General features: G+C 39.9%; 1 protein-coding gene across 1 annotated transcript; it reads right to left on the reverse strand.

The window, feature by feature from the left end:
- Positions 1-63: 63 nt before the first annotated feature.
- dennd2c (DENN/MADD domain containing 2C) lies at positions 64-22,015 on the reverse strand. The gene is made up of 19 exons (XM_026928141.3): positions 21,491-22,015; positions 16,870-18,027; positions 14,608-14,732; positions 13,246-13,361; positions 12,853-13,011; positions 10,993-11,071; positions 10,790-10,837; positions 9,763-9,950; positions 9,554-9,663; positions 9,229-9,298; positions 9,004-9,081; positions 8,616-8,756; positions 7,075-7,223; positions 6,780-6,957; positions 5,713-5,754; positions 4,527-4,635; positions 3,234-3,476; positions 954-1,040; positions 64-868 (listed from the first exon to the last, which is right to left on the reverse strand). Exons 2-19 carry the CDS (start codon positions 17,787-17,789, stop codon positions 837-839), a joined length of 2,874 nt encoding a protein of 957 aa, XP_026783942.3. The 5' UTR covers positions 17,790-18,027; positions 21,491-22,015; the 3' UTR covers positions 64-836.
- Between the last annotated feature and the right edge of the window lie 283 nt (positions 22,016-22,298).

Below are 22,298 nucleotides of genomic sequence, written 5' to 3' on the forward strand. Positions count from 1 at the left end.
ATAATAATAATAATAATAATAATAATAATAATAATATAAATTCAAATAAAAATATCCAGTTTTCTGGTTTTCTGTGAAGGCATTTTATTTAAACATATGGCAAAACACTATGGTTATTATGCAAAGTAATTATGTAAACCTATATAAAATGTTAAATCATCTAAAAAGGTTTTGTACACTTTATTCACAAACACTTAGATTACAACAACAACAACAACAACAAAAAAAAGAGTATGAAAAGATAAAAGTAAAATTATGGACTTATAAAAAGAAGCATGATCAGTGTGCCTCAGAGGTATTATTATTATTATTACATTTATAAATACATCAAATCTGACAGAGATGAAAAGCACCTCTTCATTTCAAATGCATTTCTTTGAAATACTACTTTCCAGTTTGGAAAGCATTTAAGCGTAAAAAGAAAATACTTTCCCGACCTGTCATTTACTATAAAATGAACAGTTTTATCTTCCAACAGTTACAGAACAGACTAAAAAGTTCAGGATTAGTGTAAAAAAGAACTACTTCATTATCCTGCGTCTTCCGGTAATTAAGCCCGAAGCCTCAGCTGTAGCCATGACACTTTTCTCCCAGTTCTAATTCAGTCTTTCTTTTCTTTATAACAATAATTTCCACTTTTTAATCTTAAAGCATTGCACAGGCGCTCCCATCAGGGTGAAACGAGCCCAGTCCAGGCTCGAGCTCGTCTCCACCCAGCCGGTCCAGTTTTCTCCGAGGCAAACGATCGGTGCAGTGACTCACAGCTCTTCTCTCAGCGTTCCATCTCGCTTGGCACGCCACATTTGGTTTTCTTCCCCCTCTGCTTAGGCAATCCCTCACTTTTTCTGTAAGAACTTCATTTTGTTCCCTGAAAGCACAACAGACTGTCACAGTGAGAAAACAGATAATACAAATGATTCCCTTTTTTGGTAGAGGTGAAGCAAGCGGCTTACCGAGTCCCTTGAGAAATTTGTTGACTCCGCTGGGTTCAGGCTCAGGACAGGAGGCGAGATATTCTGCTGTTCGCACTTCAAACAGGCCTGTAAAGAGAGACAAAGAAGACCAATGCACACATTAAATCATTCCCATTCGTGGCCTGTTTATTATTTGCAAATGATCTTCAAATCATGTGTACATAAATAAGCACATTCGACTCCTCTAGAGCAGCAGTTCTCAAAGTGAGGTCCAGGGACCCTCAGGGGTCTGTGATTATTTTTAAAACTGTGTTACAGCAGTTAAAATTATTATTATCAAAGCTATTACGTTTATAATTTAGTTTTTAGCTTTTTTCACTTGAATTGAATGTGTTTACTCAAAAACAAGTCGGCCTATAAATAACGTCAAGTTGAATCTAATAAAAATTTAAAAAATTAAATGTGTTCTGTCGGTGGAAAGTTCAGGAACAAAAAGCTTGTTGGCACCCATTTACATAATAAGCCTAATATCTGAATAGTTGAACTAAGTTTGTGATATACACTATATGGCCAAAAGTTTCTGGACACCTGACTATCACATCCATATTTTGGCCTTCACCAAACTGTTGCCACAAAGTTGGAAGCTCACAATTGTACAGAATGTCTTTTTATGCTGTAGCATTACAGTTTCCCTTCACTGAAACTAAAAGGCTCAAACCTGTTCCAGCATGACAATGTCCCTGTGCACAAAGAGAGCTCCATGAAGACATGGTGTGTTAAGGTTGGAGTGGAAGAACTCGAGTGTCACAGAGTCCTGACCTCAACCCCAGACCTTCTCGCCTGACATCAGTGCCCGACCTCACTAATGCTCTCGTGGCTGAATGAGCACAAATCCTCACAGCCTCGCTCCTAAATCTAGATGAAAGCCTTCCCAGAGGAGTGGAGGTTATTATAACAGCAAAGAGGGAACAACTCAATATTAATGCCCATGGTTTTGGAATGGGATGTTCAATACTCAGGTGTCCACATACTTTTGGCCATATAGTAGAAACCCATACCGAGAGGTCTGTAATTTATCTTACAGTTAAATGGATCTCTGGCTGCAAAATGTATGAGAACCTGTGTTCTACAGAACAGCATCAGATATCCCTGTTTGGTGGAACCCAAGCAATGTTAACGGCTGCTTAAGTAATTAGTCACAGTAAATTTCCTTCTTCTGCTCTCAGTAGCCAATAGCCACTAACAAACCAGTCATCAACATCATCTGGTCAGAATACTGAAGGGCCAAAAAACTTGTACTACCCATCAGTAACTCCATGATACTATTATGAAACCATTATGGTTGCATCTTTGAACATGGGGTCTCGTCATGGGCATAAAACTACTACACATACACACAGAAACACACTCAGTGAAAGACAGATGTGAAACACTATTCACGATTGTTATTGTTTTTAAGTGTTTCAAGCCTTGAAAGTAAGTAATCATGACGTATCTCTTCCGAACAGCAGGCAGAGTAAAGCTGCACTTGCTGTTAGCTATTTCATTCAAACAACACAAAACTAGAGTTCTGTCATTAGTCCCTTTGTGTAATGTGTACTTTAAATGGACACAGTTTGCTTAGTCTGGTTACTTTTAGTTATTTCTTCTCAATCACTACTGATCTGTTCTGGATGTGCCAGCGATGTAAACTTCAATAAATTAGCCCCAATGAATATGAAATCTAGCAGGCTTTCCAAGAAATGATCACTTGAATTGACTTTTCAGTGATAAGCCTGAGCTAAGAAGAAATCAGTTCCACCAAATCAGTCTGTAATTCTTACCATTCAGGATTTTTTTTTTTAACTTGCGACCATTATAGATTCTGGTTCCAAAATGTAAAAAAAAATCCACTTGAACACATTTATTAAACAGCAAATAAGATGATACAGAAGCCAAAATTAAGCCTTATTTTTATGTATTTTTTTCCCTGAAAGAGAGGGAGGGGTTAGCCTTGCTAGCCCATTTATATGAGCCATGGCTAAGAAGAGTAATCACGCTTAGTAAATGTGCTTTACGCATAATTCAGCATTAGTCAGCTCTAACTGTGTGTAAGTATAGACTCATTTGGATAGTTTGATTCTTCAGGTTCCCTTACATTTTCATAATCATCATTAGATTTGCTCCTCAGTTAAATCACTCAAAGGTCACCATCAGGAAGCACTTTTCAGTTTGTGCACAAATAAGAACGGCAGCTTCAGTTTTCATAACTCCTGCTTTATGTTTTATAAACGAAGTCGCAGGTCCGATGGCTGTGTGTATGTGAGAGTCCTTACTCACCCTTGACTCCCCCCTTGCGGAGCTCTCGGTCCTGAATGAAGCCGGCGAACATCTGCGTGTCCATGAACAGCTGGAGGAACTGGCGCACGCCTCGGGACGGATGAGACTTCCTGAACGTTTCCCTGTTGAGCTCGCGGGCGCCGTTGTATCCCGTCTCGTTGATGTGTAGCGGGTAATGGCCCACCAGCTCCACGAAGAATCTCACAAACGCCTCGGACACCAGAGCACTCAGGCTGCACTCTTCTGTACAGAAGGAAGGAGAAGTTAATACATAACAAGCAAATTAATATATAACAAGCAAAATTACTTGATAAAACAAGTCACTCTCTCTCTTCAGGCTACAGCCAACAAAGGACATGTATATATCTGCATCACATCTACAGGAAGAGTAGACAGTGTGAAGCTAATGGTCATTTGACTATTTTATCAGTTTTTAGCACATATACTACTATAAATAGTGAAAATCTGTTCTCTCTCTGTCAATCTGTATGTGCTCTCCGGCAGCCTAATGTGGTGCCAGCGCCTGATCCTGAGACACTTGCGCCTTTTTCCAGTCTGGTTCCTCTTGAGGTTTCTTCCTCATACCATCTCTAGGAATTTTTTTCCCCTTGCCACTATCATGTCTGCCTTGCATGTTAATGATCCAGAGATTTCTGTAAAGCTCCTTTGTCACAATATGTATTGTTAAAAGTGCTAAACAAACAAAATGTCACTGAATTGATATTTATAGTGCTCTTGTAGTAGTCTAGCATTGCCATAAGCACCATTTTATTATCATAAACTTGAATGCTAGTTTAATTTGATGCTGAAGGTCATCAGCTTTCCATCAGTGGTTTTATGGTGCCATTACTGCCAGCTAAACCATCGGTGTATATGATGATGACAGTTAAATAAATAAATAAATAAATAAATAAGCTTTGTTATAGTTATGACCTCAGTGTATAAGGCTTGTGAATATGACTCTCACTAAGAGCACAGCACTTGTCTTGTTTTCCATTTGCAAATTAAATTCAGTCATCTGGTAAAGCTTCAAAAATTAAGAAAATGTTCAAGGCAGCTGTTTGTATTAGTCAGGTTTTGTCTTGCTTTTTAAAATCTTCAATCAGCAGTCTGACTGAGATTAAGTGTGTGATGAGTCAAAGGTCTTTGTTTTTAAAAAAAAAATTTAAAAATTGTATGAGTCATTCAATACAAATAGAGTTCAGGGCACACCTTTAAAATGCATAGCCCATTTGAAAGGTGTGACCTTTGTATGTTCATCTGTTTAAACACATGCCAAATGCATGTACTCACCTCCCTTCCTGTCTTCTTTGCTGTGCTCCAGCATCTCCTCCCGACTCTCCAGGACTTCCTGCAGGGCTGCTTGGAGTTTACTGGGGAGGATGCAGTCTTCATCTCCCATCTGGCAGACATGCAGGAATGTACAAGGGTGAGACGCAGAAGATAACAGTAATAGAGGAAAATAAGTAGATTCAGACCGCTTAGAGGCTGGATGCATCGGTATTATACCCAAACACTAGTACTGCGTTATCAAAAATGTACATAACCTGACCTAAGAGTAATTAGTCGTTAAGTGATTTTCTATAGTGTAATTTTCTATAGTGGCGGTTCTGACATTCGTTTGGATTGCAAGGCGAATCACGCTTTTAAATCAATGTGCTTGTTATCATACATTATTCATTTCTATAGTAACAACTCACACACACTTGTATGGTGGACGCTGCACATAAACCGAAGAAAAACTGTGCAATTGTTGATATGGTGAGATCTTTTCTTTGAGAAGATGTTTATTTAGCATTTATGGAAAGAGTCTCTAGTGTCAGCACTTTGTAATAATCAAGCTGTTAAGGCTTCAGAACAGAGGGCGTTCAGATTTCTCTGAAACATGACAAGTGGCTTTTCTGTTTTACTAACTTCAAGAGAGAGAAAAACAATAAGCTGTGAATGAATGACTGTTTACTGTATAGCTGTTATAATTCAATTCAATTTTATTTGTATAGCGCTTTTAACAATGGACATTGTCACAATGTCATAAGTGATAACTTGTCTCACAGACGCTCCATAACATTAATTGTACCTATAAATGTATAAATGGATGATGTACCATTCTATAATAAATAAAAAATTATAATTGTTGGCAAATAGCTGTGATATAATAGGGGGAAAAAAAACACTTAAGGACATAATAAACTTTGTGCTAGAGAGAGCAACTCCACTTCACGCTGTGCTGCATCACACCGCACCTTCATCGTAATTTTCCCATAATACCACACCCTGTTGTGTATTACTTACGTATTCAGTTCAGACAATTTAAGACTGAGAACATCTAAAATCAGAAACATCATTTGGTTGAACACACACAGGCCTGGACTTGAACCTCAGATCACACCACTCTTACACAAGCTCCATACCTGTTTTACAGCAATATCCTTAACCACACACCTCTCTACTGGAAAAGAGGCCACACTAGGACACTCACCTGCACAACGAACTTGTCTGCACACAGGTCCACAATAAGCACCTGAAACGAGAGTAATATAAACTCTATAGGGATGGTTTAGTGTGAAGTGTTGTGTGAATATTAATACTAACTTTCATGCTTTAATATCAGAAAGTATGGCAAATGATTTTTGTACCTATTAGAAACCAGTTATACATACAAGAATCTGAACAAAGCAGTTACACACATTGCGGTTGACTTGAAAAATGTTAAACCACATGCCTGGGACATTTACATCAGATTTATACTCAATTTGTAATCAATGTGTGTGGTGGTCTGGGAAAACCCATCAGATGCTGCTGTGATCTGGTTTTGGCCAAACTTCAGTTTTTAAGTCTATAACACTCTCAGAGTAAGAAACTTTAATTATTTCACAGACATGGAAATGTTTTTTGTTTACTTGTTAATCCTGTCTTGGATAGTTTTCCCACAAAGATCTTATGATGTATTGAGTCAGTTTAACATATGTGGTGCTAAAAAGATAAAGATGTCTAAAACCTTGCTAGCTAAGTGTGATTTTCTCACACAGCGAATGGGAAAATGGACATAAAACTAATCAGTTCAGTTTGTAATCAGATTCCAGCTGTCAACATGCTTGAGCTGCTCCTGCACTGCAGTCACATTGAAATGTTTTAAAAAATGCATTTTTATCTCTTCACTTTTGGGGTAACGGAAGTGTAAAATGCTCTAACTTTACTTGTGGTTGAGATACATGCAAAGGAGAAACATTTTAGTTCAAGAAAGTCTGCAGCATTCAGAACTATATAAACTAAAAATGTGAAACATGTGAAGGTTTATCACATGATCATTTCATTAAAGAAAGCAGAGCTCAAAGCATTCCAGATCACTACCTAATAAAAATTCCTCAACTATTATCAAAACACTCAATACCAGCAGTTAATCAAATCACAATTACACTGCTTTGGGACTTCCCCACTTCTTGTTTTGAGCCGACTGAACACAGTTCCATGAGAACGTTTGATCAAGGTAAAGGTCAGTACAGGTTCCCCCTTTTTCTCTAGACCAGGTAGGTTTAAGTGACTGACCTCCTCAATGGGCAAATCCAACAGCTGGTCCAGGGACGGAGACAGCGCTCCCATGACGAAGGGAGTTGGAGAGCAGCTAATGTCTAGCATGTTGGCGGGCAGCACGGGCACGAAGGTGTGCTGCCATGTGAAAGGGTAGAGCAGAGCGAGAGCTGAGTGTGCACACCGAGACAAGGTGCTGGGAGGGAAGAAAGAGAGAGACACATTCTCATTGCGACTGCTGATACGATGAACAAATGTGTAATAATCTTTCAAATGACAGACCTAACTAAAGGTAGATCGTGTAGTAATGTACCTGAGTTTATCTGCGATGAAGATGACTCTCCTCTCCAGCAATAGAGAGGCGAAAACCTGCAGCAGCCTGCTCACACTCAGACACTGCAGCAGACTCTCAAAATCCACGTGCTCCAGTCGTGAGTCCACCGGGCGACACAGAGTCAGCTCCTACACACACAAAAAGATCTTATTATAACTTCAGCATGGTGGCGCAGCACGTAGCGTTGATGAAACACAGATCCCGGGTTTGACCGTGAGCTTGGTTTACTGTCTGTGTAGTTTCACACTTAGTGCTGTTACACGTCCACATGAGTTCCTCCAGCTTCTCCCTGCCTCCCAAAAAAGGTGGACTGGCTACTCTAAATTGCCCCAGGTGTAAATGGGTATGTGAATGTGTGTGTGCATGGTGCCCTGCGGTGGACTGTTGATTATCCCAGGGTGTATTCCCACCTCAAGCTCAGTGCTCCCAGGACAGGCTTCGGATGCACCATGACCCTGACCAGGATAAAGTGGTTACTGAAGACGAATGAATAAAGATGAATGATTTTTCAAAGCAAGAATTCAATAGATTCTCAAATAGTACTCTCTGGGTGAAAATTAACAGCAGCTTGTCTAAGTAACAGGAGACACCAGTGTTCTAATTTTTCCTCAGGGTTCTTGTGCTTATGAAGAAATTCCAGAAACCTTTTTTTTTTTTTTAAATCTTTCAACTATAACTATAGACTTTCAATGTCCAGTTTTTCAGTTCATGGTTACTTTTTTAAAAGTTACTAACTGTATCATAAAGGGAAAACATGGACTGAAATGAATTAGGGCACAATGCACTAAGACCTTTTATTTTGATATCAGAAACATGTTCTGGATTTCCATAGGTGTCCTTTTCAGACTGGACACTAAGCAGGAGAAAATTTGTCCATCATTAAAATATCTAAATACTGTTCAAAGGCAGCTGACTTGTTGCCACAAAAACATTACCTGTTGCAAAACTCCTGCACTTAAGGTCATGTGGCATTCTGTGGCAAAACTGACATAAGCTTTAAAACCGGTTTCTGCCTTCTGCACTGCGTGTTGCACAAAGGACAATAGAGTGGTGCATAGTCCCCTTGTTAAAAAAAGTGAAGATTATAAAGGTTGTGCCATGATTATGCCAGTTTGAACGTGTTTCCTTGGGCCAGTGTAGATTTCTCATATACATATCTCTTAAATCCATGTGACAAAGAAAATGAAAACAAAGAGCAAGTTTTATGATGACATTGTTTGTTTGTTTTTTTTTCTGTCCTGCACTGCTGCCAGACTGGTTTTGTGATGGAAGGCGTCTTGACTGGTTTTGATAAACTTGCTCTTTGGCATGACTTTTTAAATTAAAAAAGTTAATAAAAGACTCCACTAACTTAAATGTACCTATTTGGAAAGTCAAGAGAGTCTTTCAGGAGTCATTTTTAGTTTGTGTTTCCACAAAAATGTGTACACCAGTATATATACACCACTACAGTGAGATTATAATGACATGAAATTTTGGCCATATCTGGAAAAATACACGTTCACAGAGGACGGCCTCACCTCATTGCCAGAGCCGGGCAGAAAGCTCTTCACAGTGATGGTGCGTCCTGGAGCGGGAAACGGCGCCTCCATGACGCTGCGCATAAACGGGTGAACCAGCGCAGGAGAGATCTCTCTCCTCCTCTCCACCTCCTCCAGGATCTACACACGCAGGCATATATTTCTATTAACTTTTGAAGTCACATCACAAATAAGCATTACATCACACATGTTGATGTTTTATGAGGGTCAATAGGGTGTAAAGTGTTTTATCACTCCTGCAAGGTTTTCTTTTCTGATAAAGACAGGACAATGCTAACTCGCACGTAGATTTAAGCTTTTTCTTAAGTCAGTTTGCAGTTTACAACCAGAATTCACTCTTGAGATAAACACTGGAAATTCCCCTGACCTTTGCAAACAAATTGAAGCAACCAAGCCGGCTGATGATGCAGTGAACCTCGGGTAGCCTCTTCCCCTTTCCGCAGGGCTGTAGGACACAGCGGCAAACCAACACACACATCAAAGTGACGATGACTCAGCAGTATGGCAGCAAACTCCAGCACAACCTATTAATGTTCTATCACACATATTCATTATGTTCCTGCTGACTACATGTGTCATGCATCTAACTCACCAAAATTTTCCGACAATAACCAAACCATCGGGTCCCGTCTTCTCCAGTTAGGACAAAAGAAAAGGTTTCACTATGGATGAAAAACAAAAGCTGTTTAAAATCTTCGAATTGCTGAGGAACTCAGTTCAGAACTCTACAATATGTTTTATGGCACCATAAAAACTTTGAGTCATATGAAGAACAAACCATTCTGGGACTGGTCACAAGAAACACTCACTAAGTTGCAAGCTTGTTTTCAAGTGTGACTCAGCAACTCGGCAAAACACAAGAACATGATTCAGAAACGCGGTTTGTCATGAGTCGGAAATGCGGTTTGTAATCTAACCTGTTGATGTCTGCAGATGGTCTCCAGTCCTGAGCATCCGGGAAGCAGAAATTAGGAATGGCTTTCAAGCGATCCTCAGTCTCACGAGACATCCGTGAGGTCTTCTCAAACTGCACACAAAATCAAGCGGAGCACATTTAAATTGACCGTGCACCTCAAATCCAGTGTTAGGAGTATGCACTCATCAGTGCTCCTCATCGGTTCTCTACCTTGGTAGGGAACTGTTGCGTGATCTCTGGGTAGTATGCATTTCCAGGGGAACGTTTTCTAAGTGACACCACAACGAACAGCTGGAAGAGTTGTTGCTGCTGCAGCTGGATGAGATCTCTCTCCAGGGTGCGATACCCTGGTCTCCTCTTCAAAGTGGACTGCACATACACCAGGCGCTGGGAGCCACCTGATCCAAACAGAGTACGAAAATAAATACAGGTCGAGAAGAGTTTAGAGGACTTGTTATCAGCACACTGTTAAAATTATAAAAATTATTCCCAGTATATCATGAATTTCTGGGACTATCCAATACAAGAACTACTTAGATCTTACAGGGGTTCCCGGTTTTAAGTTCCCACCACAGTAAAGTGACTGTGATGATGATTGAAAATAACAGAAGGGATGCAAAGAGCAGGTTGAAGTTCTGTTGATCTATATTGTTTTCGCTTATTTGCACAAATATTATATTAACATTAATGTAGCTTTTTAAATTGCACAGCAAACGGTGCAATTTGCTAGTTGCTTGTTAAAAAATTCCCTCCCAAGATGTCTTACTGGCCACTTAAAAAGCATTCTGCTTTACCAGCCCTGTTGTCTCTAATTTCAAATGTCTCTAATATCACCAAGTGTTTACAGTTATCAGTAAGCTGGCATGTGTGGTTTTTTTTTTTTTTTTTTTTTAAGATGGCAGGTTATTCTGTAAAGCTTGTATTTGACCAATCACTGATTGATTCAGTATGCCAAGGTCTAACCCAATAACTCCTGGTCCACAGAAAAACACCTACTCTGGAGCAGGAACTAAAAAGCTTTCTGGAACTACTACAGTGAACTGAAATTGGCGCTTTCCTCTGGTGGAAATGTGTCTCAGGTTCCGGGAATCAAGCCCAAAAACCCTTCAGCTTAGTTGTGCACCTTCTATATTCTACAGTTGATTCAGCTGAATCTAACTTAATTTTAACTTAAATTTTAGTGCTAGAAAAAGAATTGAAATGCAGGTGCAGTCCAAGAACTTGTACAGTAACAAACCTTTTTTAGTGCTCTCTTCTGGATCGCTCTCTGTTCCACTCAATTCATCTGAACATCAAGAGAGAAAGAGTAACAAGACAAAGAAAGCAAACATTAACAGGTGGAATATACTCATTAATGTATTTCCTAAATGGGCTGCAAAAATCACAGTCTTGTTAATGTCCATAATTACCAATATGAAACTGCCAAGATTATGTCCATACCTCTGCTGGCACTTGTCTGGCTTTTCACTCTCTTTTTCCCTCTCTTGGCCTGGAAGATCTCTTGGATCCTGCTCACATACTGCACAATAAGCATACAGGTCACAGGGTTTTCATTTAGCTACAGCTTAACCTGCTGATTCCCTTATTAAAAAATGCATGACACAATATGAATGTGCACTGTGTAATTAAGAGTGTCTTTTTTCATGAGTAAGACAAAGACATTTCTTTTTTCATACTGTGAGAGAGGAAACAAGTCGGTCAAGGTTTTTTATAGCCAGGGTAACATGCCGCCCACCCAATCTTACACTACAGACAGTATGACAGCTGAGTAGGAAGAAGTGGGGGGAAAAATGTCTTCTGCTCTTCCTCTGATAAGACGCAGTCCCTTTTTAGTGATGATGCTGAATGAATTTAAAATATAAGTGTAATAAAGTTTATCATTCTAGTGTAGACTTAATTCTTTAAAGCAGTGGTGTATAACCTGTAGCTGCCCGAGGACACAATTTAAGCCATTACCAAAGTAATTAGCAAAGCTAATGACTAAAGTACGTAATGAGATAAAACAAGTCTTTAATGGAAAACTCTAGCATTTCTGAACCTACTCTCTATTTACCACATCTGTACCGTATGAGCAAGTGACACACAGACAGTACATTTGCTTGTGCTGAGAAAGTAACTCTGAACCTGTTTACTGCAAAATCACTTGTAATGGAAGTCTAAGGTTAGTTGTTGGGGCAATCACTTGCATTATTTCTTCAGAGATGAGACTATTTGTGATTATGCATTAACAGCATAGTCAATGTAGCTCAAAATAAACATGAAAAATACTCTCCTTTCTACATCATTAGCTTCATCACTCCTACATGTCCTTCTACATTATTGATAAGTCACAAACCAAGTTATTCTTCAGATTCTTCAGGTTATCATAGTAGATATTCCTCTGTAGCACAGTAGGTGTTACATTTCAGACAAGTAGTTTGATATACAATGATATAACAAACCAGCAACCTTAACTAATGATGATGCGGTCACGGGTGAGACTATATTGAGGATTTTATGATGCTGTTGAACACAGTTCAGCCAATCAGATTACAGTGCCGAAACTATCTGATGTATAAATCGAAATTTTAACCTCTACTCATCTACTTATTACTCTGAGTAACAGTGGAGTTAGTGAACAGTGTTATAAAAAGTGTTAAAATGACGATACCCTCAGATAGTGCATTATTCTGCACAATTAATGGTGATATCTATATCATATATCAACATTAGGGAGAAAAAAAACAGCCATTTTCATTTATACTGACAGTAGTTTGAGGAGATTAGCCTCGGGGTTAACGTGTGAACAGTATTTGAGGGTGACTCTTACCTCTACACTTGCCTCTCTAGCATCAGGAAAGCAGCTTCCCTCCATTAGCTTCATGTGTTTGTGTGTGCTGAAACTGCCTCAAGTGCATCATTTAAACTGTTAGAACATGAATCACTCTGAATGTATCTGCTGTCACCAGCTGTTCAAGACTGACTCTATCCTACAGGAACACACGTCCATTTATAGCTAGTTAGTCAAAATTTGGTAGTAAGAGGCAATGTGACGGATGATAACGCTCTACGTCTTAAAAGTTTTTTATTTATTTCCTGCCTCTTCCATGCATCTCCTCATCATTTCCTGACATTCCCGCTTATGTGGTGGTTTTCTTTCTTTCTTTTTTTTTTTTTTTTTTACCCTGGACTTTCATCTGATCATTAGGTTTTTGCTTTCACAAACATCTGAACACAAGGAGCACATTAGTATGACCTATTCAAGCATGAATATAATGTTATGCAACAACTGGTGAATCAGGTTTTCGCATGTGGGATTACCTGAGGCTGGTGCTGTGCTCTGTAGGCGGTAGCCCGTTTTGTTGCTGATGGCTTAGGTGTGCTCGGATTAGAAGTTTGAAGCTGTGACGTCACAGGCTGCTTGTAGACCTCGTGCAGTCTGTCAGCATCGGCTCGTAGTGTGAGGGGTTTCTGAGGCAGCTACAGTGAGAGAAAACACACAGAGGAAGTCAAAAAGGGGAAACTGTACAGCAGAACAACACAACACTGAAAGACACATTCAAATCAGCACAGTAAGATCGGAAATACTGCTGAAATAAATCTGTTTTTTTGGGACCAAGAGTGAGCCTGGGACACGTGACCAAATTGTTTTAGTATTAAACTAAAATATCTGTGTTTGTTAATTGGAGAACTGAAGTAGTTACTGAGAATCACCTTTGGTGGGCACGGTGGCCGTCTCTGTGCAACAGTCCAGTTTCGGGACCGTGTGATAGGAAGACACATAGGAGACAGTTTGATGTCTTCATATGGGTTCTCCCTTAACACTTCCGCTACACATGAAGAGTTGAGACACACAGGGCGTGAGCAGTTTCCATCATGAGACACACTTGCATCATACTTCGCTTAATGTAGAGTATTACATTAATGTAATGTAAAGGTGCAAAGCTTTAAACTAGAAGCTTAAATCTAGATCTTTACAGTTTAATAATAATAATCTGATAGCTGGCAATTCTTTTTTTTTTTTACCAATGGCTTTACATATATTCAAGTAATCTGATTATGCAGAAAAAAAAAATCTGGGTTTACAGGAGTCAGTTAATAATCAGATTTGTTTTAATAGTCTCTCTACAATTAGCGAAGATATTAGTTTAATGACATTTTCCAGTAGCAATGTGCTGCCGAATTCTCGATTCTGATTTGTCAGAAAGCGGTGATTAATTTTCTATAACAGCAGCTCAGACAATACTTCCAACTGCAAGGCGAATCTCAGGTTTATATTATTGCTCTCCTTTTAATACGTTATTGTTTCCATAATAACAACTTACACAGGGACTTGTACGGTGCATTGCTGATATGGCGAAGTTTTCTGTGAGAAGACATTTATTTAGCCTAGTAACAGTCAACTTCAAGTAACAGTTATCCCTTACTTAATCCATTATGTATTTCCAATTCCGGAGTATTTACTGCTAACGAGTCCACTCTCGAATCACTTCTCCGCTAGGTTAAATATTTATTTTAAGTTTTTAAGGCTGCTAATTGCACATTGTAGTGCACCTTCTAGATCTGTAAAAAAGTTTTTCACCTCTTTTCGGTTTGTTTGTGCAAATGTCTAAATTAAATGTATAACTGTATAACACAATTATTAGGCTAAAATGGCTAACATGACTTTATCAGATTTCCTGAAAACTTGATACAGATACCATATTGTGCTGTTTAGGTGACCGCTTGAGTAATCCTGTAACTGGCAAAATCAGAACATAATCCTGTTATTAGTGTGAATTAAACCATCTGTTAAACACACATTATGATTAAACATTCTGTCAGGTTTGATGAAGTTTCATGCTTTCACTGCCTATTCTGTGTTCCCTGAAGCAGTAACTGGTCTCTCATATTCCAGATTTCCCAGCATGCCTGCATACTGTGTGTTTAACTTTTGCTTAGCTGCAGCTGTTCTGTCCCATTCTTGTCCAAAAACCTGTCATTTCGCACTCTGTGTTTCATCATCATAGCTTTTCGGTTACGCATGTGTTTTGGCTTCCTCTTATTCTGAGTCCATGAGTCTGAGTCAAGACTCACAGATGATGTCTTCGTAAACGCTGTCTTGAGACCGGGCGTGGTACAGCCCTGAGCGGCGTGACTCCGTCTCTCTGGACCCCTGCTGAGCCGTCCAACGCACCACGTCCTCGAATTCAAATGACTTCCTGTTGAGTGACACAGTAGATGATGTGTAAAATCACACTTTTATGCAACTTCTGATCTCTATCTGTTTTTTTTTTTTTTTTTTTTACAGTACATGTATGCTGAAAGTGCAATCATCTGAGTCAATAGTACAAAGTTCACTTTGTGCGTGTAAGCCCACATATTAAACTATAACGAGGTCACTTAAGGTTAGAGGAAATGTGATAATTGGGGCAGGTGACATCCCGTCTCCATGTCTCATTACAGTCATTAGTGGGAATGTGTTACAGAACAGCTGGAATTCTAAACCACACACCCAGTTACAAAAAAAAGAGCAGAAACAGACTGTACTGACCAAGAGAAAGGTGAAAAAATGACTTAAAAAAGATTTTTAAACACAAGAGCGTGTGAAAATGTTTAAAAAAAAAAAAAAGGCCCTATTTGACCTCTGGACTGTTGGCTCTGAGAGAACTAGGCCAAGTGAAGACAATAGGCCCAGACTCTCACAGAGAAAACCTGACATCACAGCTGGAATGGAGCCAAGACGGCTACATTCTCACCCTCTCCCGCTTCTAGCTCCTAAACTTCGTCAAGCGAAACTGACAGAGAGGATGTCAGAAGCGGAACGTACAGCCCAGGTTTCAGTCTCTCAGATTTACACTTCATGTTAATGTAATGATTTGCATATGGTGTGTAAGTGAGAAAATTTGTGCGTTTGATGGCAGAATAATAATAATTTAAAAAAAAAGTGACATACAGGCTGTTTCCTTGAAACAACAAGCAAGCTTGACAGTGAGCCTGTGATATACCCAAACTCTTGATGCACACAGCAAATTAGAAAATTAGATTTTGTACCCACGTTGCTAAAGTCTTTTATAAAGCAAGTATCTGGATATTTGATTAGCTGACATCTGTTTCTTTGCTAAACCACAAACAAGACAGACTTTGTCATTAGCAAGTTTTGGTTGGAGTCCCAGTGTCATAAAAAGCCATGCCGTCATTAGATGAATAATAAGAAAGGACATATATAATTTGTTACATTAGATACTGAATAGAGACAGAGAACCCCCCAAACACAAAGGCCCAAAACATGTAACAGGGTGGGAACATGGAGACTAGAGGCTTTAGTGCTTGAATAGAGATCAACAGAGTTAAAAATGCTGTGTTGTAATATGTTTAACTGAGTCTTGCTGCTTATCTTTACCATGTTTTTTTTTATTCACATGTCCATTTTACAGCAAAGTCACAATGAGTCTTCCAAAAAATTATTTTTGAGATGAGTAGCTAGGGTGTTTTTTTTTTTTTTTTTTTTTTAAATTGCATAGCCAAATAGAGCCTGAAAGACCAACAAAAGATAAAAACAAAGTACAATTATCAAAAAACTTGTAACCAGTATTATAATGTGCTTTAATAAAAAGGAAAATGTGTTTAAATGATGTGTAGAATGCATCCGCTCTTGGACATTAACATTAATAGCTAGCCAACTCATTAATCTCCTAGATTTAATTTAGCTAGTCAGTGTGTGCCTAATTATGTCAGATTAGCATAATCGCTGCTCACTGAAGTTTTCTGCAGGAAGACATTTATTTAACATTTAACACGGAAGGAGTATCCAGTGTCAGCACTTTGTAACAGTCAGAGGTGAAGCTGTAACAAAGTTTTCTACAACAAGAAAGTCTAAAAACATACGATGTTACATTTTGCCGATTCTTGGTAGCTAGCTCCATTTTATATTTGTCTTATTAACTTCAAGAAACCCTAAGGGAACGACTGTTATAACAGCTGCTACAGTGTAAGTGATAATAAGGACTAACATATTTCACAGGCATTCCACGACATGAATAATGCATTGTTCTTTAATAAATAAAAATTGCAATCATTAGCAAATCGCTGAGGTATAATAGGTGTTTGTGCTGTTGTCTTGATATTTGCTGTTATTGTCACACCATCCCTTCATTAATTATTTTTCTCTAACACCACATCCCATCTTGTTTTATTCCTTACATAACGGACAGCAAACTTAAAAAATATCTAAATTTAGATATCTGTATCTTGTTTTAGCTATGCCATGTTCACCTGAGGCAAAAAAAAAAAAAGAAAAGAAAAGAAAAAAAAAAAGAAAAAAAACCTACACCAGTTGTCTTATCCTCATTCACTCACCTGTTCTTTCTGTTCCTGGAAATGCCATTGCTGGTGGTGACAGGACACGGTGGAGGCGGGACACTGGGTGGGTATATGACGTTGCGGTTTCTGAGCTGTTTTGGTTGGCTCACAGGAGACGTTGTCTTCTCCCATTGGGCGGAATATGCAGGTGGGTTGCTGGCTCCTTGGTACTGGAATGTGCGTTGTGGTTTAGGTGGTGGTGTGATAGGATTCTGGGAGTTCGGTTCAGCGCCCCCTGAGGTGAGATGCTTAGACACGGGTGAGGGATCTTTCTCCCTCTTCCAGGGAGAATCCTCACCCTCCAGTCTCCTCCAAAAGCCCCGAGAGGTGTAGAAGTTACCAGGGGGCAGCGAGTCATCAGGATCTTCATCACCCTCAGGAAGAGATGCGATATCATCGTCCATGACATGGTCAGTGGCATCGCTATCACTTTTCTGCTTTGAATCATCCCGTTTGTTTACAGGATGCTTTGCTCGTATCGGGCCTGGTGATGACTTAGTCCTAAGAGTCGAGAGTACACCTTCGTTTACAAATGATCGGTTGTGCTCGGGTTCAGATTTACGTCCCCCTGTGAAATGTCCGAGACTAGTCTGGTTTTCCCTGAAATCCAAACCCAGGCTTTTGGCTTTAGACAGTTTATCTTTTCCATGCAGTCCATCAGTTTTAGTGTCCAAGAGAACGCCATTTCTCACATCCCCAGAACGAGTGCGTGAGACAGGGGTGCCCTGGGCCCTGGGCTTCCCTCCATGTGCGTCCTCCTGCTGGCTGAGCCCCTCCCACTGTGAGATCTTCTGCTTGATGTTGATGCCAGACTCCCGTGCCAACATTCTCCCTGAAACAGGCAATTGGCATGCAGTTGCTGCGCTTCCTCCTCCTCTTCCACCTGGTTTGCCATAGTCTACTCCCAGGGCCAGCATGGCGAGCAGGCCACAGAGCAAGCCAGTCCTCACTGCACAGACATCACTGCAGGAAGCCCATGCATCTGTCTGCCATTGTTGGACAGGATAAATTACTCAGCAGAAAGGTGAATCTATTCAGGATGAATGTCCCCACCCTCAGGACAAGTTAACAGGGTTCACTGTTGCTGCTTTGTAGTAACAGGCATTGATGTTTCCAATTCCTAGTTCCCGCAGCATTATTCAATCAAACTGCCTCCTACAAAATAAACATAAAAAAGTAAATTGATATGCAAGAAGCTAAACTGAGTCCAAACGTAAGACTATTGGACAAATTTGGCAGAATGCCAACAACAGAAGCTACAGCAGCCCATTGCATGGATGTAAATAAAGGGAGGAAGCAGCGAAGGACTGTCTTTGTCAAGGTCAGCAGTGTGGCCAAAAATAATCAAAAACAGAGAATGACAGAGACAACGGCAGGAACTGGAGGCATTGTGCAGGTCATCTGCGGAGGCCCATCACCCACAGCAACTAGACTATTTCCCCCCACCCCCTCGTCGCATTTCCCTCTCTAGCTGGGTGTCCCCGAATACCACCACACATTAACACACTCTAGAATAATGTAATTCAATTTCACTCCCTGAGAAAACGGCCCTTTCAGCATTGCACGAAAAGGACAGGCATTTCAAGTATTTTTACGTCCATACTCACATAATAGACAGCCTTTTGTCAGAGCACAAGAGCAGCCTTTGAGGACCCTCGGGCATTTTCGATCAAAAAAATAAAAAATTAAATATGCAGCTTTTCATGCATGTTAGTAAGCTGGTGTCTGTGGAACAAGCTGAACTTGAGTAAAGACCACTCGAAATACTTTCAGGGATTCTGTCTCTCAGGCCTTTGCTGGAGCTGGGATGGAACCTGGCAGCCGTAACACGAGCGCCTCATCCACAGCCAAAGTGTATTGGACACGTTGCACATTGCGCTGAGGAGACTGAAAAGTGCTCATACGGGAAGATGTGACTGAAATTCTTCAGTATCGAGCATCCAGAGTATTACAACAATAATAATACTCATTTTATGTGCTACATTCCGTTAGACATGGACACATATGGTGCCTTTATGCTGGTTGACCTAAAATAATTATGTGCTGGAATCCATGCAAGATCAGAGCCAAAACCCTGCCCCCTGGATCAGCGCACAACATCAACCGAATGACCCACTTGTGTGCACATGTAAGCGTGTGTATGTGTGTGGGTCTGTCAGTCTGTGTGTTTTGCAGGAAGATTTCCCGTTTGCTTCCTGAGATGCAGGAAACAAGGATCAGCAGAAAGTCCATAATGATGGTTTGTCATCGTGGTGCATTCCAGCCTTTTTTTTTTTTTGGGAAAGATGTTTAATTTGAGCCTGGATATAGTCTAATTCTGCAGGCTGAGTTTTATAGCTCTTGCATTTTCTGGCCACAATATTTTGGCTGCAGGGTCAAGGGTTTGTCACAAACAATGTCATTCTGGTGCAAACAAACCACATGACTCGGTATAACTCATTTTGTAGGTTTACTTAAAAACTTTGTTAAATGTTTTTGGTCTTTTCTGAAGTGCCATTATGTAAGACCCTGTGCTTTTTCCAGACTGTGTGAGGGGCTTAAGAGGATACCAAACCATAATTTAATGACAAAGATGCTTGGCACATTTAAATAATCTGAGTTTCATGTTCATTACTCAGACTTTTCCCTTAATTCCTTAGCTCTGGGATGTTAAAATACAATCTATAGGTGCAGCATGAGCTCTAGAAGGTTTTGATTTCTATACAAGTATAGTATCACAATGTCTTATACCCAAAAAAACCAAAAAAACAAACAAACAAACAAAAAACATGGCATGGCAAAAAAAAAAAAAAAAAGTCATCTGCCATCCATTACCCTGAGTTTAAAATAGATTATCCCATTTTGCAGTTCTGTTTTTGTATACTCTTATTGTTTCCGAGAGCATGAATCAAAGGACCCGGTTAAAACACACAAAAGATCTGTTTTGACAACCGATGTGTTTTCAAGCTCACTTACAAATAGGTCACTACCAACACTACCTAGAAGTTCAACATTATCTGTTCTTGTAAAAATGCGCCATCAGTATGTGGCGGTCCAGAAGGAAAACAGCTGGTAGCTTTCACATCAGAGGTACTTGTGGTGGTGTTCAACCATGCATCATGAGTACATTATGCTAAATGACCCGAGGCAGTGCTGGGTGGCAGACATCACATCACACATTTCAGAAGAAGGATGACTAGTCCTCCAGGCTGACACCACGTTGATACGAGGTACAGGATGAGTCTAAGGGTTTCCCTCAGACGAACAGCTGCCAAAACGGCAAAAGCTGCTGGTAAGTGCGAATAGAAAGAAAAGAGTTTCTGAATTACTGCTAAAAATCACATAAGTTATTTTTAAGGAAATAACACAACAGAGCAGCACGGTGGCACAGTGGCTAGCGTTGCCTCTTCATAGCTCCAAGGTCCTGAGTTTGATCCTGAGCTCAAGTTATAGTCTGTGCTGAATTTCACATGTTTTTCTCCCCCAAGTTTGCATGGGTTTCCTCTGGGTTCTCTGATTTCCAGTCACTGTCCAACAACATGCCAGTAGGTGGACTGGCTACACTAACATTGCCTGTAGGTGTGAATGAGTGTGCGAGTGTGTGTATGCAAAGAACTGGCGTCCCATTCCGGGATGCACAGTGTTCCCGGGAAAGGCTCCAGACCTCCATGTGACCCTGCCCGGGATAAAGCGGTTACTGAAGATCAATGAAGGAATGAAAAATAACACAAGGCAATTTGAAACATGTACTGACAGATTTTTTTCGAGTAATAAGGAAGCTGGAAAACAACTGGTAAAGATGGTCTACCAGTTTGACCAGCTCGGTCTGTGTTTTGGCAGCTGCTCGCTGGTCAGACCAAGCTGGATGCTTCAGCAGGGGTGAGAAACGGAGGTGACTAAATTAAGGAAAAAAGAAAACCAAGAAAGCTTTCATTTGTGGGAGAGGGCTAAAGCGGAGACATTAAGATAAAACGGCTGCCTCAGACCCGGGATAAAGCAGTCGCTTTGTTGTCTGAGCCACCTGCTTACCCACAACACAACTGGAGCTCCAAATGACTGCTTGTGCTTTCAGAGGAGAACTGAGCTACACCTACACGTGAGCATAAATGAGACATTAGTATTAAAACAACCCTTAATTATCCCACATAGTCCTAAATAAGGCTGATTGGCACTGAAAAAGACTTTGGGTGAAGTTTCACATGAGGGAACTTGCCATAGATGGCTTGGATTTTGGGAAATAGTTAGACATGGATAAACATGGATGAGCTCAGTTCATGGATGGAGTGCAAACCGTTATGAAAAACCATCTAAACACCTCAACTCAATGTGTATAATACTGATTCTTTGGATAATATTCATTAAACTAGACAATATTAATGCAACTAGACCTGGACACTGAGATACAGAGACTGAGATGATGTTCATACTGAAATATAAAACAGAATCAACAGCAATTTATAATTTCTAACTTATAACCAGCACATAAACCGGTGTTTGCCCAGATAAATTATGATATATTGTTAAGTCTGAGTAACTGAGGTCAAGTTAAATGAAAAATGAAACGATAATAAGGATGCAGGAGTCTTTAAAAAAAAGAAAGAAAGAAAGAAAGAAAGAAAAAAAGAAAACAAACACTCACCTCTGATGAATTTCAGAATAACAACTTTAAAAAAAAGCGAAGATTTCCACTCAGCTCGGCATTTTAAGACGCTTTTTGTGTGTTTTTAAACAAAACCATTACACAGACTCTGTCAGTGAACTTTCTTCCAAGCGTTTTGTTATTGTAAGAATATTTTTTTAAAAAGATAAACGACACTAAACCCGATTTTGGCCGTTTAAAAATGTGACATATCCGCGGCGCAGGCTTGTCATGGAAATGGAAGCTAACGCTGCTAATTAGCCTGTTAGCTCTCTCCTATTCATTCTCCCCTCTCTGTCTCACTCTCTCAGGTTTCAGAGTCCTCTTCGGCAAGAAAAACGAATTATTTGTTTTCAAAAGACGCCAATTTCATTCTTCTGTTGAGTCGATAAAAACTTTAAAACACTTTAAACCAGACTAGGTTTCGGCGTTAGTCCTGTGAGCTCCGTGTCCTGCTGTCAGTTTGCCATCTGAGCAAACTTTCCCCTCAGTGGCTCAGCAGCTGGGCTGTGACCATACAACACTCCATCCTCTCCTGCTGATCTAAATGGGAAATGCACTGGGTTGTAATAATGCATTTCACCCAGTCTTAGCAAAAACATGACAAAAAGAATGAAACACAACATCATCACTTATTTATTTCAGTAGAACTTATTGACTATTTCTGAAGGCTTCCAACAGTGACATCCAGAGTCCATTCACAGAAAACAGACCTGCTCTCACATCAGAGGATCCCAGTTTTCCCAGGTTTATTTTATGAACATAAATTCCAAAATATTGAATATTATTAGTATCATATATTTATGAG

The sequence above is a fragment of the Pangasianodon hypophthalmus genome, chromosome 8 (genome assembly GCF_027358585.1).
Source record: "Pangasianodon hypophthalmus isolate fPanHyp1 chromosome 8, fPanHyp1.pri, whole genome shotgun sequence".
NCBI lineage: Eukaryota > Metazoa > Chordata > Actinopteri > Siluriformes > Pangasiidae > Pangasianodon > Pangasianodon hypophthalmus.

Bases quoted from the DNA above. Each gene is read 5' to 3' on its own strand.
- dennd2c (XM_026928141.3), bottom strand. From the start codon at position 17,789: ATGCTGGCCCTGGGAGTAGACTATGGCAAACCAGGTGGAAGAGGAGGA. The intron at 7,224-8,615 runs GTGAGGCCGTCC...TTGTGTGTGTAG, and splicing joins TGCCCGGCTCTGGCAATGAG to GAGCTGACTCTGTGTCGCCC. The intron at 869-953 runs GTAAGCCGCTTG...TTGTGCTTTCAG, and splicing joins CAAATTTCTCAAGGGACTCG to GGAACAAAATGAAGTTCTTA.